The 17,386-nt window shown below is 42.0% G+C and overlaps 1 protein-coding gene and 1 long non-coding RNA gene across 3 annotated transcripts in view; both read left to right on the top strand.

The window, feature by feature from the left end:
- Positions 1-3,122, top strand: part of Prcp (prolylcarboxypeptidase) — a 47,954-nt gene extending 44,832 nt beyond the window's left edge. The window contains exon 9 of one of the 2 annotated variants that reach the window (XM_031387392.1): positions 2,147-3,122. In XM_031387392.1, coding sequence (XP_031243252.1) covers positions 2,147-2,354 — 208 coding nt within the window. In that variant the 3' untranslated portion in view covers positions 2,355-3,122. The remainder of the gene's footprint in view (positions 1-2,146) is intronic. The other variant, XM_031387390.1, reaches the window with a different exon arrangement.
- Positions 3,123-5,759: 2,637 nt separating this feature from the next.
- On the top strand, positions 5,760-17,120 carry LOC116102577. Its single transcript, XR_004123229.1, has 2 exons — positions 5,760-6,882; positions 16,546-17,120. It is a non-coding gene; the product is annotated as an uncharacterized LOC116102577 (long non-coding RNA).
- Positions 17,121-17,386: the final 266 nt, after the last annotated feature.

Here is a 17,386-nt window from a genome sequence, read left to right on the forward strand (position 1 = left end):
TAAATAAAGAAAATATCTAAAATAAAAAAAAAAAAAAGTCAAGCTGTATGGACCTGGAAGCTTGATCCCTACTGGCTAGCTTTTATAGTGACAGAAGGTGTTGAGCAAGCTACTAGAGGAAGAAACCAATCATCACCAATCATCAATCACATCCAGCTATGACTCCTGTGAGCCACAATACTGGTCATACAAGATATGCCCAATGGTGCAATGGAGGCACAAACATTATGGAAGTAACCAGCCACTCTCTCATTGGTTTTAAGACTAGCTCCACAAGGTGAAACCCATACCCAGCATCATTATCAGCCTATCGTAAACATGCCATAGACCCTAGAGAAGAATAGATCAATGCACCTCTCAACACTTATCTAAATATTTTTCTTTTCATAGAAAGACTTCTTGTCTTATATTGGGAAATATAACACTCATTTTGTTTTTTGGGCCAAGGTTTCATGTAGTCCAGGCTGACATTGAACTCATTATGTAGCTAAGGAAGCTGAATTACTAACCCTCTTTCCTTCACCTCACCGGTGCTGGACTTGCAGGTGTGTGCAGCCATGCCCAGCAATAACACTTTGAAGGTAGTGTTTTGAAGAAGCTCTTTGAATCTCTCCACCATCTTACCTAACCACTATTCCTAGCAGCCACCATAAGCCAGAGAGAAAAACACCCACAGTCGTTTTATGTGCACATGTATTTTTCAGTGACAACCACAATGTGAAAGTTTTAAGATTATTTTTAGTATTTCGAGTACTTGAGGGATACATAGTACTTCTGAATTTTGCAATAATGGAGGTCAGAGAGTATAGGCAAAGGGAGAGAGAGAAGAGAGAGAGAGAGAGAGAGAGGGAGAGGGAGAGGGAGAGGGAGAGGGAGAGAGAGAGGGAGAGGGAGAGAGAGAGAGAGAGAGAGAGAAAGAAAGAGAGTGTCATAGCTTTATTAGGACCATTATATTGTCTAAATGTGGCTTTAAAGCAAATATTCATGACTTCTAGGCTACAAATTGACAGAAAGGTAGTCACTGTGGCATAGACCCTTCTGGGTGTGTGAGTCAGTAGGCCTCAGAATGTGTGTGACTCTAGCTGTTCCATAGATAAGTGGTAACCAGTGAGTAGTTATAATTAGGCTGATATCTGGGTCCCACAATGAGGACCTATAATAGTCAACTGGGTTTGTTGTTGTGGTGGTTGGTTTGGTTTAGTTTACTATGGCTGACTCTCACGAACCTAGTCAACAAGAGAAGGGAGAAGAGGAGCTTTAGAAACAGGAGGGTGGACGGTAAGACACATGAGACAAGAGAGCAAGGCGAATGTTGTGAAGGATGGAAAGGTACAAGGGGCTGTTGAGAGCTGGGAAGAAGAGGGGGCTGAGAATCAACAAAACCAAATTTTGTTGAAAGTAATACTCTGTATGCTAATTAGCAATTTTTAATTAAAATAATAGAAAGTTAAGTGTGGCTTTGAATTTGTGGTCTTCTTACATCAGTTTTCCAGTACTGACATTATAGCTATGTACCACCATGCCTAATGAGAATGAATTATTAAGCTTGAAAACAAAAAGATATGTGACCCAGTTAAAAATAGGTCAGAAGCCAGATAGGTGGCTTTCCCTGTCGATCCCAGCAGGCGGATTGCTCCAGGTTTGAGGCAAACAGGGCTACATAGTGAGTTCCAGGCTGGCTTGGGCTACAATGAGACTCTGTCTCCAAAGAACAAGAAGCAATAATAGTTTTAATAGAAAAGATTTCAAATACTATATCCATGTGGCTTAATAACATATGAAAAGATAAGTATCAGTTGAGGTGTGTGTGGAATTCAAGACCAGAGTGAAAACTGACATAGCCCAGTGGTAAAGCATTTCTCTAATCTCACCTTCAAATCCACAATGGAAAAAGAGCTAAATCACATCTGGGAATGGGAGTGTAAACTAGCAAAGCCACTTTGGAAAACTGTTTGGCAGTTCATGAAGAAATTAAGTGATAGCACATTTCTCAGAAATGCTATTCCTAGGTCTACTCAGGGGAAATGAAGATGCACATACACACGAGACCCTGAAAGTGATAATGCTCAAATGAGTAGTGCTCATGAGATCCACAGGGTGGGAACTATAAAAGCACTTGAATTTTTCTTGTTTCCCTCCCTTGCAGCAATGGTGACTTAGACCCGTGGTCAGGAGGTGGCGTAACGAAAGACATCACAGACACCCTGGTGGCTATCAACATTCTCGAGGGGGCCCATCATTTAGATCTTCGAGCCCACAATGCCTTCGATCCTTCCTCTGTGCTGTTATCTCGATTATTGGAAGTTAAACACATGAAGAAATGGATTGCAGATTTCTATAGCAATGCCAAATGAGCAACTTTTACAAGATAATTTTTTGTTTTCTTTTATGTTCTCTCCATCCACATACCCATTCACTTTTATTTGTTTATGTGTAATTACTTTCTCTCATTTGTCATATTTGTTGGGCCAAGGCCAAGACATAAGAAAGCAGCAGGTGGACACAGGGATCCCACCCAGGTGACAGCTCCGGCTTCACTGTCTTTGTGTCATCATGGCAGGCCATCAGACCTGACAAGGTTCCTCACTGCCTTTCACCAGAGGGAGAGCCCTTCTCTCAGCAGCAGGGAGGTCTCCTTGGTTCTGAGGCTGAAGTCTCTCTGGCCCATTGTAAGTCTCCACTTCTGCCACAAAAGGGAGAGCAGAAGCTGGATTCAAAGCGCTGCAGCTGCAGAATGTGGGATGCCAATCCAGGACGCAGGGCTGCTTCCTGTGAGCTCAGTGAGCAACTCTGAAGTGGGCTGCAATCAAGAAGAAGGCAGAGACCTACCTGTGTGTTGCTCCAGTCTCCCTCCAGCTGTTGGGAGGTCAGTGTGCCTAGGCTGGCTGCTTTTGGAAAGTCTTCTCTTTATCTCTTTCCCACTTGGCAGCTCTCCTGAGTTCTGGGACATTTTCCACAGTGACACCGCCAGGGAGGAATCTGGCCTTCTCTTGCTCTTTTTGTTTCCAAGGTCAATTTTGTGGTGGTCTGGCTATATTCTGCCAATTTAGGAAAAGTACTGTTTTTTACTTGAAAAACTGAACAAATTCTGTTAATAAAAATCCTTTAAAATTCTGACAAATCATCTATTGAAAAAGTAGAATGTGCTTCTGTTCATTTTGTAAAGAAACTGAACGTTCTAGTCATGGTTGCCAGTATCAGTAAAGCCTTCAGCATCAGGATTCCTAGCAGCAGGTGCATGGGGGCTTTCCTGTGTGGCTTCCAGAAGACAGGCAGAGTAATTCAGGATTCCTAGCAGCAGGTGCGTGGGGACTTTCCTGTGTGGCTTCCAGAAGACAGGCAGAGTAATTCAAGCAGGCAGCATGTCTGACATTAATAAATGGCAGAGCCTTCCCATTTCCAAGGGCTCTTACACTGAGACCTTTTCTCTAAGGGATTTTTCTAGCATAGGACATAACGTTGAATCCAGATCTCTGAGGGACACAGATTAAGTTTCTTCTCAACAGAAACCCCCAGTTGCTGACTATTTCTTAGTCATGTTCTTACCATGGTTTGGAAACACTTCTTGCTCTTTAGAAACTATCCCTAGACTCCTGACAAGGTTTACTTTCTTGTTTTTGAGATTATAATATAATTACAACATTCCTATTTTTCTCTTTCCTTCTTTTAAATTGTCCCATATACTTCCTTTAAATTGTCCATCTTGCTCTCTTTAATACATGGCCTCTTTTTTAATTAATTGTCATTGCATACATATATGTATATATATATATATATATATATATATATATATATATATATATATATATATATATATATATATACATATTTTTTTTTCTAAATGCAAACCTGCACAATCTATACCTTGGTGAATGTTCTCAAGGTTGACCATTCAGTATTGAATAATGACATGATGTGCCCGTCTCTAGGGAAGACTTTGTCCAGCTCTCAGCTTTCCGTAGTTGCCTCTAGTTCTTTGAGCAGGGTAGAGCCTTGCTGGACTTTCCCAGTCACTTTGGTGTTGTCCTTGTTCAGTTCATGTTTAGGCTAGGGAAAGATTTAGTGAACATTTTTACCTTTATTTTAGGGTTTTAGGCTGTTTTTCACCAAATCGTTTTTTTTTTTTTTTAAATTTACTTTACATCCCAATTGCTGCCCCACCCAGCACCCCCCTACACACACACACAGTCCCTTTCTTCACCTCCCTTCCTCCTCTTCTCTGAGGTGGAGGGCCCTCCATGCCCCCAATCCCCAGCATATCAAGTTTCTTTAGGGCTAGGCATCCTCTCCTACTAAGGCCAGACAAGGGAGCCTAGTTGGGGTAATGTATTCTACAGACAAGCAACAGCTTTAGAGACAACCGTGCTCCAGTTGTTGGGGGATTTACATGAAGACTAAGTTACACATCTGGGAGATTAGGTCTAGCTTGTGTATGCTCTTTGATTGGTGGTTCCATTTCTGAGAGCTCCCAAGGGTCCAGGCTAGTTGACTCTGTTGGTCTTCCTGTGGAGTTCCTATTCCTTTTGGGGCCCTCAATCGTTCCCAAAACTCTGAATTCCTGAGCTCCACCCAATGTTTGGCTGTGGGTATCTTTCAGACAGCTGCTGGGTGGAGCCTCTCAGAGGACAATTATGCTCCTGTCTGCAAACAAAACAGAGTATTATTAATAGTGTCAGGGTTTGGTGCTTGCCCATGGGATGGGTCTCTAGTTGGGCCAGTTATTGGTTGGCCATTCCCTCAGTATCTGCTCCATCCCTCGTTTCTGTACTTCTTCCATAAAATCTCTTTATTAATTTGTGTTTAAGATACTTTGACATTTCATGTTGAATTAACTATTAGGTGAAGTTGTATTTTTCTGAAGAAGTAAACTGAAAAAATGCAAGTGTAATTTTGATCTGCTTCTGTGCATTTTACATATATTAGCCTTAACAGATATTAGCTAACTTAAATGTCCTCTTTAATTTTAACATGAAAGAGAATCAAAATACAGAATAAGCCCTATTAAATCTTTATTTGTGGGCACCGTGGGTGCACCTGCAATGCCTGGTACTCAAAAGGTGCCATCAGGAAGATAAATTTTGCTCAAGAATTCAAAACTATTAAGGGCAACCAAGAGAGACCCCACTGTAAAAACAAACAAGAAAAAATATTTTAAATAACCTTATAATTAATAATGTGATTACTTTAACACATAGGTAGTGGGGTTATACAGAACTGGAGTGATTTAAAAAAAAAAAATCCTTTGTTAACTACCGAGATTCCATTGCAATAAGTAAGTTTAGAGAACTTCCTTCTGGTGTCTATAGAGCCAAGAAATTATAACCCTAGCCTCAGAGCTAGTAAGTAGCAATTGTATAATTCCAATGTTGAGCTGTCTTACTTTTCCTGGTGCCAAATATAATTTTTCTGCAGCATAAAGGCAATTGCCCCTGTTTCTGCCCTCTCCTTACTCTTTGGTCTCAGTCTCTGGATTGCCCTGTTTCCCCCAACTCCTTACTCTCTGTCTCAGTCTCTGGATTGCCCCTGTCTCCATCCACTCCTTCCCCTCCTGTCCTAGCCTCTGGGATTGTCCTGTCTGCCCACTCCTTACCATTCTGTCCCAGGCTCTGGACTGCCTTCTGCTTTTGTTGGCCTTAACACGGAGGGAGTTCTCAGTCTTCCCAGCTCAGACCACAGAGGGACTGGCTACATTTCTACCTTGATCTCTGTCCTTGCTCCTCTTTTCAATCCCCCCTCTCCTTCCCTGCTTTCCCTCTCTCTGAACAAGGGAAACAACTGAGAATACAAATCTCTTCTGTTTGTGTTGGTGCTTGGTAAAATATGCACCCTTTCTGGGTGGCATAAGCCATTCAGTTACCTTCTCTAAAAGGAGTCTTTTAATGCTAAAATTAATGTAATTACATGAGTGTGAGAGGCGCATTCAAGGCTTAGAGAAAATGTTAGAATAGCTGAATATATCTGCTCAATCCTCTCTCTAATGTGGCTGAACAATGCCCGGGGAGGCTATTGCCTTCTTTCTTCTAGAAAAAGCCTGTCTCCAGAGGGAAGGGCTATCTGCAGTTCTTGATAGCTTTATGCTTCACCTTCTCAGCTACACAAAAAGACAGGAAAAGCCATGAGATGCCCAAAGCACTGACAGATGTGTAATTTAATGCAACAATGCTTTTTTCTTCTTTGAGTACCTATAAGCTGGACAAAATGCACAGATCTGGGAAACAGACTTGAATAACTGAAATTTAACAGAGTCACAGTCTTGTGGGGACATATAAATATGTATCTTAAAGAATGTATATTGCAAGTGAACTGTATACTTTGGGTCATTAACAGCAATAGCTAAGCCTCAGGATGGTGCTTATCATTTACCAAGAGTGGAACCCAATGCTTTATTTCAGTATTCTCATTTAGTCCTCAGCCACGGTTGCCAGTAACTTTTGTCATCCCATTTTAGATGACGATACTGAAACAAAGTCGCTTTCTAGTGTCATAGCTAGTAAGAGGTAGGCCAATAGTGGTATAGTGGTAGGCCAGTAGAATCTGTGACATCACAATCTGAACTTGCCCATTGTGCATTCCAAGGTAAGAAAGAATTCCTAGAGGACATGACCATAGGTAGGTTCCAGGGTAGAGTGGGAAGTGCACTGCATCCTCAGAAGAAAGTATCCCAGAAAGGACCAGCCAGGACAAGTGCATTGTCAGAGAAGCACGTGTGTGGGGAGCAATGTGGGATAGCTTGAGATCGCCATCATCTGGGACTAGGGAGTGATGCTTAAGAGGCACTGTCAACTTACTGGATTTAGAATCACCATGGAAAAATAATTCTACATGTGTTCATGAAGGTTTTTACAGAAGGCATTAGCTGAAGAGGCAAGACACATTTCGAATGTGAGTGCCACCATCCCAGGGGTCCTGAGGCTGCAGAAAAAAACCCAAAAATTTAGCTGAGCACAAATACTCATCTCTGCTTTCTGTCTGTGTAGGCAATGAGACCAATGGCCTCACTTACACTGCTCTGATGGGCTGTACCCTCAAACTGAACCACAGCAAACCCACACTCCCTCTGTTCCCCTCCCTTCCTCTGTTGCTTTTGTAAGGTGTCTTCTCATAGCAATTAAAAAACTAACATGCACAAGTGAGTGAAACCGTCCCACAGTCCCACTTGGGTCTGTGGGTCTCTTCAGCCGGAGGTTAGACAGGACCTGCAAAATGAATGTTCGATAACAAAGAGATATGGACGCCAAGTATGTATCAAAGCATCCATTTACTTGGGGGTATTTTGAACTTATATAGGCAAGTAAGAAATGAAACTGAAAACTCCAGAAATAAAATATATGCATAACATAAATACAGTCTCAGACTGTATTGAAGACGCCAAGATCTCTTAAGCTCAGTTCTCAGGCAGTCAGGTTTGTTTACATTCAGCACATCCTCAGGCAGTAGGCAAGTCAGCAAATTGGCTTGTGAAATCCTCAAAAGTGAAACTGCAGGGTAGTGGGCCATTGTTTAGACCCAGCAGGTGTCAGCTGACAGTCTCAGGCTGTCAGCTCTGCCAAGGAGCTGAGGCAGGAGGGAGGGAGCCAATGCACAAGTTATAATCTGACCTTTGTGGAAAAGTAAGTAAAGTGTATGATTAATCATCTGAGTAGCTGCTTAACTTTTAACAAAATGTGTGCAGCAAAGTTGGAATGGTTGCCATCTTTATGGTACAGAATCGAATATGCTCTCAATTGTAGATTTTAAACCTTTGAGGATGGTAGCCTCTTAGGATAAGATGGACGCATCTTTTCAAAAGGAATTCATATTGAGTGCTTGTGAATGTCCTCATCAAGGTTATAAAGGTGGTGTAACCAGACAACCCAAGAATATTTGTGATTTTTAGACACATGATAGAATTGGTGTGAACATTAAATGAACACTACAGGATTATCTTGAGATGACATTATAGAAATTATTGAGTTGAAAAGAGACAACTGGCCCATCCAGGAAATGGGAATAAAACACTTTGTTCAAGCGCTAGGGCCCAGTCACAGTTTCTCAGTCAGTGGTGCTGGGTGTGTGTCTTAGCTGAAGCCAAGCCCGAAATCAGGCTTGCCTAGGAGGTAGAATTTGGAGATATCTTTCCTCGTCTATTTCTTAGTTTCTATTGGCTATATCCTAAGTGGAGGCCGAGAAAGAACATGGCTGCTTCTTGCTTCTATCAGACTGACAATGTGAGAGGCAGGATAGGAAAGAGAGGAGGCAATTGGAACAGAGCTGGGATTAGCTGGTACTGTGGAATGGATTCTGTGGTTGACCAGGAGAGATGAGAACCTTACTGAACCGGACAGTGAAACCCAGCTGCCATACCATACCAAAGACAAGTGTTTTACATTGCTCCCTTGACTTATTTTGGAAAGGTCTCAAAATAGTTCACCCAGTTCCTAAGGAGGTCAGGGCAGAGGGTTTGTTGTTGTTGTTGTTTGTTTGTTTGTTTGTTGTTTTTGGTTTTTTGTTTGTTTTGGTATTTTATGTAAACCGGTCAAACTCCAGGGCATGGATTCTGTTTTTTTCACCCTTGGTACTCATCGTCCACTGGATTCTCTCTATGGTACTCATACCATAGCTGTCACTACAGCTGGAAACTGAAGCTGTTTTAATCTCCAGATGTGGCTTTTCTCAGAGGGCCCTGACAGGGGCCTTCACATTCTCTCAGGAGCCTGAGAAGTTGGTTTGCTCCCCTCTGCTCTCACCATTCCCTGCTGGTTCTTGCCATTATTAATAAGGCACGGGAAGCTTCACATCAGCATGGGGGCTGTGTGGGTAATTACGCAGCAGTTTAGGACTAACCAGTAAATTACTCCTTAGGCTGGGAATTCAGCGGTTACCAGTGTCACTCAGGCCGGCTCACTTTATTGCTCTCCCCTCCTTTTGCCTGTCACATTGATATTCATTTGTCTGGTTTGCATTCAGGTCATTGCTCACATTACTACTACTACTACTACTACTACTACTACTACTACTACTACTACATACTACTACTACTACTACTACTACTACTACTACTGCTGCTGCTGCTGCTGCTGCTGCTGCTGCTGCTGCTGCTGCTGCTGCTGCTGCTGCTGCTGCTGCTGCTGCTGCTGCTGCTGCTGCTGCTGCTGCTATTTCCTCCTCTTCCTCCTCTTCCTCTTCTTTTTTCCTCCTCCTCTTCCCCTTCTTTCTCCTCCTCATTATCTTCCTCATTCTCCTCCTCCTTCTCTTGTCCTCTTCCTCCTCTTCCTCTTCTTTTTTCCTCCTCCTCCTCTTCCCCTTCTTTTTTCTTCCTCATTCTCCTCCTCCTTCTCTTGTCCTCTTCCTCCTCTTCCATCCTTCTCCTCCTCCTTCCTTGCCCTCCTCCCCTTTTAAAGTCTAAGAGGTGAGTAATAATATCCCCTTTGAGGAGGCTGCTTGTCAAGTCAAGGCTCTGGTGGCATGGGAACGGGAATCTTTTTGAATATTTATCTCATTACAATCACTCATGATAACATCTGCCTTCCATGGTACTTACCAACACATTTCAACCTTCCTTTCACAGCTGTCAGACACTATTTACATGCCTGTACACATAACCTAGCATAATGTAGAAGGAAAAGGCAGACTGTTCTCAGACCACTCCCTCCTCACCTTCAGCTATTCCAAATGAGAGAAGCACACCTTACTTTTTCAACTGTGATGATCTCTCTGGGACATTTGAATACATGGTTCCCTTTCCCCAGTGCATTCTTGGCCTTCTTTCACATATTTATTCTCATCCTCCATATCTTTGTAGTCTTAGATATTACAGTCTCCGGGAAGCCTCTTACTCTGAGCACTGTACACACTCATACATTTTGTTTAGAAGCTAAGGCCAGATAATGGTTAAATATCTATTTGTGGGCTGTAGCCAATTATTGGACTGGTCGAAGACTTGGAAACAGTATGACTGAAAAACTGGTGAGAAAGACATTTAGGGATGGGGTACATAACTAGATATCTCATAGTGAGCTGCTGTTTCTTGTTGCTGTAACTTTATATTCTCTTGGCCTAGAAGTGTTGTGTTCAGAGGCAGGAATGCTTCTACCAGGAGGCACAACAAAGATCTCGTTGAACCGAAAACCAAGCCCACCCTATGGGTACTTTGAGCTCCTGGTGCTCTTATGCCAGCACACTAATAAAGGAGTTCCATTGTTAATGACAGTGGCTGATTTAGACTGTAAAGAGGAAATTGATCTGCTTCTCCACCAACTGAGATAAGGGAGAGTATGTCTGTAGTATAGGAAATCTTGGTGTTACCATGTCTGGTGATTAAGGTGAGTAGGAATCCAAAACAGCCCAATCCAGGCAATGTGATAAATGATTCAGACTCTTGATAAGTCAAAGTTTGAGTCTAACCTCAAGCAACCAAGATGGAGTGCTTGATGGGGTGGAAGAAATAGGAAATGAGTAGGAGAAGAAGGTTGTTGAGTATTAGATAAAGCCATGTGACTTGCGGTAGGATGAAGAGTGTAATTGTTGTAAGTGGTTCTGTCCTGATTTATGATATGCTCAGACAGATGGCTCAGGGGTTAAAAAGTTTGTGAATATATACATGCACATTAATCAGATCTTTGTGTTTTCTTTTTTCTAGTACTTCACTATGTTATGTAACAGAAGTTAAGATAATATTAGTAGTTAAGTTTTAGAAATATATCTCAACTATGGGGTACCAAAAGGTTAAATGTTAGGGAACTTCGTATATTATTCTGAAGGAAGAATAGTGTGTTTTTGATTGCATGTGGGGTAGTTATATCATATAGGTAGAATTTTGGCTTTCTTTTTGACTTCACACACATATATAAACCTCACATATACTCTCACACATATACATACACTAACACACACACACACACACACACTCAAAATAGTAAAAATAAATTTTAAAGTAATGTTGAGTCTGCTCAGGTGTCTCAGCAGGTAAAGACACTTTGTTGTGGCCTCCGAATCATTAATGCTAGCTCTCTGTGGTTAAAACCTTACCAAAGAAACTCCAGTGTTGTGTATAGACAGTTTGTCCCTGCATTCCTTTCCACAGAAGCTCCCATTTTCCCTCCTGCCCGCCTGCCTGAGGCTAGCCCGCCTGCCTGAGGCTAGCCCGCCTGCCTGAGGCTAGCACAATACCTGCAGGCAGCTGCAGCAAGCTCAGGGCTCCCTCCCCAGCAGCTCTGAGAGAACCCAGTCTAGTGTTAGAATGACACTACCCATAATGCACCCCCCTCTTAATGAAAATATCTCATGGAGCCAAGTGCTAAGGAGAGACAACCTCTCAGTCTCTCTTTCTGATAAATGGCAGAACTCTCCAGGTGCCTGTCCTTGGGACCTTAAAGAAATAACAAACTCAAAGAATATCAGAGCCCCACATTTAAATCATAGAAAAAGGCAATCAGAGGCCACAGACAGTTATGGCAGGCCATAAAATTAGTTCCTGATAACCACAGAACAGACACCTGCTACCAGCTTCAGTTCTGCCCTAACAAATGGTTACAGCATTTCACTCCCTTCATCCCTGAGCATCCTAAGAATTCCCAATTTTGTATATAAACCCTATGTTTTCTGGGCTCACTTATCACATGCGAGCACTTGCTCTCAGTGATTGCAAAGCATGTGATCCGAGTCTGGACTTGAATAAAATGCTCTTTTGTAAGTTACAGCAGACTTCTCAATTCTTGGGCTCTTCTGGGTTTCCCGTGGACTCTGGGCATAGCAACTTCTTATACAAGCCTGGTGACACACATTTGATTTATGGAAACCATGTGAGGGTGGAAGGAGAAAAACCAACTCCACAAACTTGTTTGACTACTACATGCATGCCATGGCATGCAACACTCCCCCCACACACACACATAGTAAAATACTTTTATTTTTTTCATAAATTTAAAAATCATTTAGTGTGTGTGTGTGCGCACGCTCTTGTGCGCGTGGTCGCTCGTAAGAGGTTGACTTCAGTTCCTTCCTTCCTTCCTAAACAGTATATTTTACTGAGCTTGGAGCTATTTTATTTTATTTTATTTTATTTTATTTTATTATGTTTGACTAGAATGACTGGCCTATGAGCCAATAGGACCACTTTGTCTGTGTCTGACCTCCAGAGCTGGAGCTACAGGTATGTCTAGGAGGCGAAGAGCTGGAACACCCTGCAGGAGGGCAGAGTGATCTGTCTAGCCTTGCTCCAGTTCCTACTACCCAAGAGTCACCATGCCCTTGCACTTCTCTTAGCCTGCTTCCTATTCTGTACTTCCCCATCTATGAATAGAAATGGGTGATCATGCACAGGGTTGCCGTGGTGGTTGATGAGGGGAGGTCACCTGGTGATGACTGTTTCTTTCTTTTTTTCTTTCATATTTTCTTTACTTACATTTCAAATGTTATCCACTTTCCCCGGTTTCCCTTCCCCTCGGAAACACCCTATGACATCCTCCCTCCCCCTGCTTCTATGAGGGTGTTCCTCCACTCACCCACCCACTCCCACCTCCCCGTCCTAGATTCCCCTATACTGGGGCGTCTATCAAGCCTTCATAGGACCAAGGACCTCTCCTTTCATTGGTGCATGACAAGGCCATCCTCTGCTATATATGCAGCTGGAGCCATGTGTACTCCTTCGTTGATGGCATAGTTTGTGGGAGTTCTGGGGGGGGGGGAGGGTCTGGTTGGTTGATATCGTTGTTCTTCCCATGGGGTTGCAAACCTCTTCAACTCCTTCAGTCCCTTCTCTAAGTCCTCTTGTAGGGACCCGGAGCTTAGTCCAATGGTTGGCTGCTAACATCGGCCTCTGTGTTTGTAAGGCTCTGGCAGGGCTTCTCAGGAGACAGCCATATCAGGCTCCTTTTTGGAATGCGCTTCTTGGCATCCATGTTAGAGTCTGGGTTTGGTAACTCTAATCCCCAGGTGGGACAGTCTCTGGGTGGCCTTTTCTTTAGTCTCTGCTCTACACTTTATCTCCATGTTTGCTCCTGTGAGTATTTTGTTCTTCTAAGAAGGACGGACATGCACACTTTTGTCTTCCTTCTTAGGAAGACTTCTTGCCACACTTCTTGCCTTCCTGAGGACCTGTTAAGTCTTTTGCTCACAATTTACAGAAACTGGGCATTCAAATTTCTCCTCCCATGACCCCCTCCCTCACTAACGGAAATGTATTCTCCCATAGTTCTGGAGGTTAGGTCCCCAATACTTCTGAAATTTGCTCGTCTGTAGCTGGCTGGCCACCACTAACCCTGCTCCCAGCCATGTGTCTCAATCCAAAGTTCCTTTACTTCCACCAAATTAAAATTTCTGGGTAATATCCCTGGCCCCTACCTTGGGATGGCAATCATCTTTTGTTCTGAGGCAGCTCCCTAAACATGAATGTTAATGCCTTTACTTTTGAGATAATGCAGAATATTAATCAAGTCTAGAGTTATAGCCTGTTATCTCTGTAGCTTGACTTTCTAGCCATTTAATAAGTTTTTGACAGTACCTATTTTCCTGTAACCTTGAACACATGTAGCCTGGGTTCTTAACAGGGGTTGAAAGTCTGTGCCCAGATCTGAGGATGTGAGATCAGGTTATATAACCTGAGTTCAGGGTTTCATGAAAAGCATTATGGGTACTTTGTGGTTGGTTTCAGGCATGGAACATTATCCCATAAGTCTGAATGGAAGAGAACCTCAGGTCCTGTGCCAAGGGGTCATAATAATGCCACATTTCTAGGAGTCTGAATAAAGATAGGCATGCATGGTGAAGGGATTGGGGTTAGGACAAGGGCCAGGCTCTGGTTAGAAGTCAGACTCACATCCCACCCTGCTAACTCTGCAGTCTTGAACAGTTTACATTTAATTTCCCAGCCTGGTTTTTACACTCACCCCAGCCTCATTTCTTGATTTCCTCCATGTCGTGGTGGTGATTTAAAAAGCTGACAAGTTCCTAAGCAGAGAACCTTAGCTATCTTAAACAGGCACTTACCAATGAACGGTTACAGACCTGTGTTAAGTTTGAGTAGGGATTTGAGATGGAAGCATGTTACAGCTCTCCAGAATGATTTATCAGAAACAATTTTTTGGTGGAGATTTATTATATGTACATGACTATACAGTAGCTGTCTTCAGACACACCAGAAGATGGCATCAGATTCCATTGCAGGGAATTGAACTCAGGGCTTCTGGAAGAGCAGTCAGTGCTCTTAACTGCTGAACCATCTCTCCAGCCCAGGGAAATAAGTTTTAATCCAAAAACTTTGAAGAAGAGGAAATATTTTAATTTTCTCTCCAGAAGGAAATATTTCCTTTGCCCCAGAGAAAATATTTTCACAGTTGTCCCAGTAACAGAAGTTCCTTTCTAAGGCATCTGTTTCAACCCTTTAGGCAGGCATAGTTTCTGCCTTTGGAAACCGTCAGTGTATGTTTTCACTTCCTACATTATGGAGGAAATAAAGGACTTTTGGGGGAGCCAGCCCCATAGGATGCATGGTGGATATTAGGAGGCCCAGAACCCCTCTCTCCCTGATCTCCTTTTATCAGGAGCCTTCTGCATTTATTCATTTTATTAGATGGGGTTGGCTCATTGACTCATAATCCTTCATATCACTAAAAGTCAAACTGTAAAAACAGTTGGAATAGATAATTTTAAAATCCCTTTGAGAATGATAAAAAGAAGCTATACAAAGAGAATGAAAAGGTAGAATCCATTTCTACTTAGATTTCTTCATTGTAATTTCTTTCATCTGCCACTTAGCTCTTTAGAAATGTAATTTAAAACTATATCAGTTTCTATTTCTGGTGGTTTGCAAAATCTGTTTATCTCAACGAGGCAATCTTTACCCACTGGTTTGTGTTTAGTTTATTTCTGGCCATAAGTTCCATATGTCTATTTATTATCATAAGAGTACATTTTCGTAAATTAACTGTAATTGAGGTTTATTACATTTTAAAGAAAAACTTGTATATGTTTGTATTGCGTACTCATAGCAGTTGACTATTTCTGGTCTCTATTTTTAGGTAGTACTCTTATGGGCTTAAAATTTAACCCCATGTTAATTTTTTAATAGAGCACATCAAATACATTCCATGTAATATCACTTTATTTCACCTCCTTTTCAGAAAGTACTGGGGATTAAACTCAGGTTTTTGTGATAGCTAGCTTTAATTGCCCAGTTCTCACAACTTGAAATCACCTGGGAAGAGAGTCTTAATGAGGGATTGTCTATGGTTGGTCTGTGGGTGTGTCTGTGCTGTGGTATATTATTGTCTTAGCTAACTGATATGGGAAGACCATGCCCATTGTGGGTGGCAACATTCTCTAGGCAGAAGAATGAACTATGTATGATTTAAGAAATTGAGCTCTTGACTGCAGATGTGATGTGACTAGCTGTTTGAACGTCCTGTTTTGACTTCCCCACAATGATGTACTATAACTTGGAATTATAAGCTGTAATAATGTCCTTTCTACTCCAAATTGCTTCTTTTTTTTTTTCTTTTTGAGACAGGGTTTCTCTGTGTAGCCCTGGCTGTCCTGGAACTCACTCTGTAGACCAGGCTGGCCTCGAACTCAGAAATCCACCTGCCCCTGCCTCCCAAGTGCTGGGATTAAAGGCGTGTGCCACCACCACCCGGCTCCAAATTGCTTCTTATCGGAATATTTTATCATAGCAATTGAAGTGAAAGTAAGACAGCAAGCATTTTACAACTGAACATCCCAGCTCTTGGGTTTTCTCTGAGATAGGATCTTGCTGTGTAGCTGAGTGTGGCCTCAAACTTGCCACATAGCTTACTGTGTCCTCAAATTCAAGTTCGCCTCCCACCCCAGTCTCTATTTCCTAGGTGCTGAAATTAGAGGCATACACTGCTTTTATTAACTCTTTATGTCTTTTAATAATAAAATTATCATTACAGTTAAAACTTGGCTTCTGTTTTAGGTTTTGCTTTTTACCCACCCAGGCAAGCAAACACCTTTGCACAAAAAGAATCGTTTATGGAGTAGCCCCTGTAAGAAAACAAATACATTGCTTTGTCCTTTTTCCTACTTAGAAATACTTCATAACTTAAAAACATTATTTGTATGTATAGGTGTCTTGTCTGTGCATGTCTGTGTCCCATTTATGTGCCTACACCCAAGGAAACCAGAAGAAAAAGACATCAGATCTCCTGGAAAGTATGAAATGAAGCTCCAGATGTTTGTGAAATGTTATATAGGTTCTAGTAATTGAACCCAAGACCTCTGGAAAAGAAGTCTGTGCTCCTAACTGATGAATAATCTCTACACATCTCTTCATAACTCTGATTGCTTGCAGAATAGAGGCTAAACTCTGGCATAAAATATGTTGCCCTTCACCATGCAACTCTAGCTTTATGCTCTGTTCTGGGCTCCTGTTCCCACACATTCAAGTTTTAGCATCATGGAATGTAAGCTCCCGTGCATTTTATTATTTGCGAAATCCTGTCTGGAATATCATTCATACTTTCATTCTTTATAAACATGTCTTCTATCTCAGTTGAAATTTTGATGTTAAGGCAATTTGGCTGATCTCTCTTCTTTTTGTGTTCTTAGTATTCTGTATGTATCCTACCAGCTTGAAAGCATCCTTCAGTAGCCAGAAGAGCCTGTGTAAAGGGCAAGAGTTTTCCATTTCCAATTTGGGAGGAAGGCTGAGAAATAGGTGGTGAGTGCCATGGCTTTTCACAGACATGAGAAGAAAAACCCTTGAAATGGCTAAAGCAGCAGGCCATGGGATGCGCAGGGTAGAGATTCCAAGCTGGAACAGGAAGAGGAGGCAAAGAACTGGAAGAAGATAAAGTCAAAGGCCAGAGGATGCTTTCCATCCCCACCCCTGGATGCAGGAGGAAGTAAGAAATGGTTCGGCCCGCACCATTTAAACCCCTACCATCATTGCCATCACAGCGTTTACCACCTATGTTCAGAGTAAAGTGTTTTCTTGGAGCCTTGTTGTACATTTAAGAATAAAAAAAAGCATAAGACATAAAATAAATTAGTGCAAGAAGGGAGTGAATCAATGACTCAGGAACACTAATAATGCTAGGCTACCACCATTTAATTGACACAGTTACTGTTTATTTTTCATGAACACAATATTTTTTCAATTATGAATAAATAATTTATTAATAGTACTTTTAATTAATCATATATTTTTATTGGATATTTTATTTATTTACATTTCAAATATTATCCCCTTTCCCAGTTTCCCCTCCACAAGCTCCCTCCCCCATCCCCCTCCCCCTGCTTCTGTGAGGGTGCTCCCCTGCTCACCCACCTACAAAAAAACATCTTGTTTTGATCTTTTGAGACCAGGCCTTATGTATTCCAGGCTGGCCTCAAACTCACCATGTAGCTGAGGATGACCTCAAGCTCTTACACACACTACCATGCCAAG

This window comes from Mastomys coucha, unplaced genomic scaffold, assembly GCF_008632895.1.
Source record: "Mastomys coucha isolate ucsf_1 unplaced genomic scaffold, UCSF_Mcou_1 pScaffold21, whole genome shotgun sequence".
NCBI classification, from domain to species: Eukaryota; Metazoa; Chordata; class Mammalia; order Rodentia; family Muridae; genus Mastomys; species Mastomys coucha.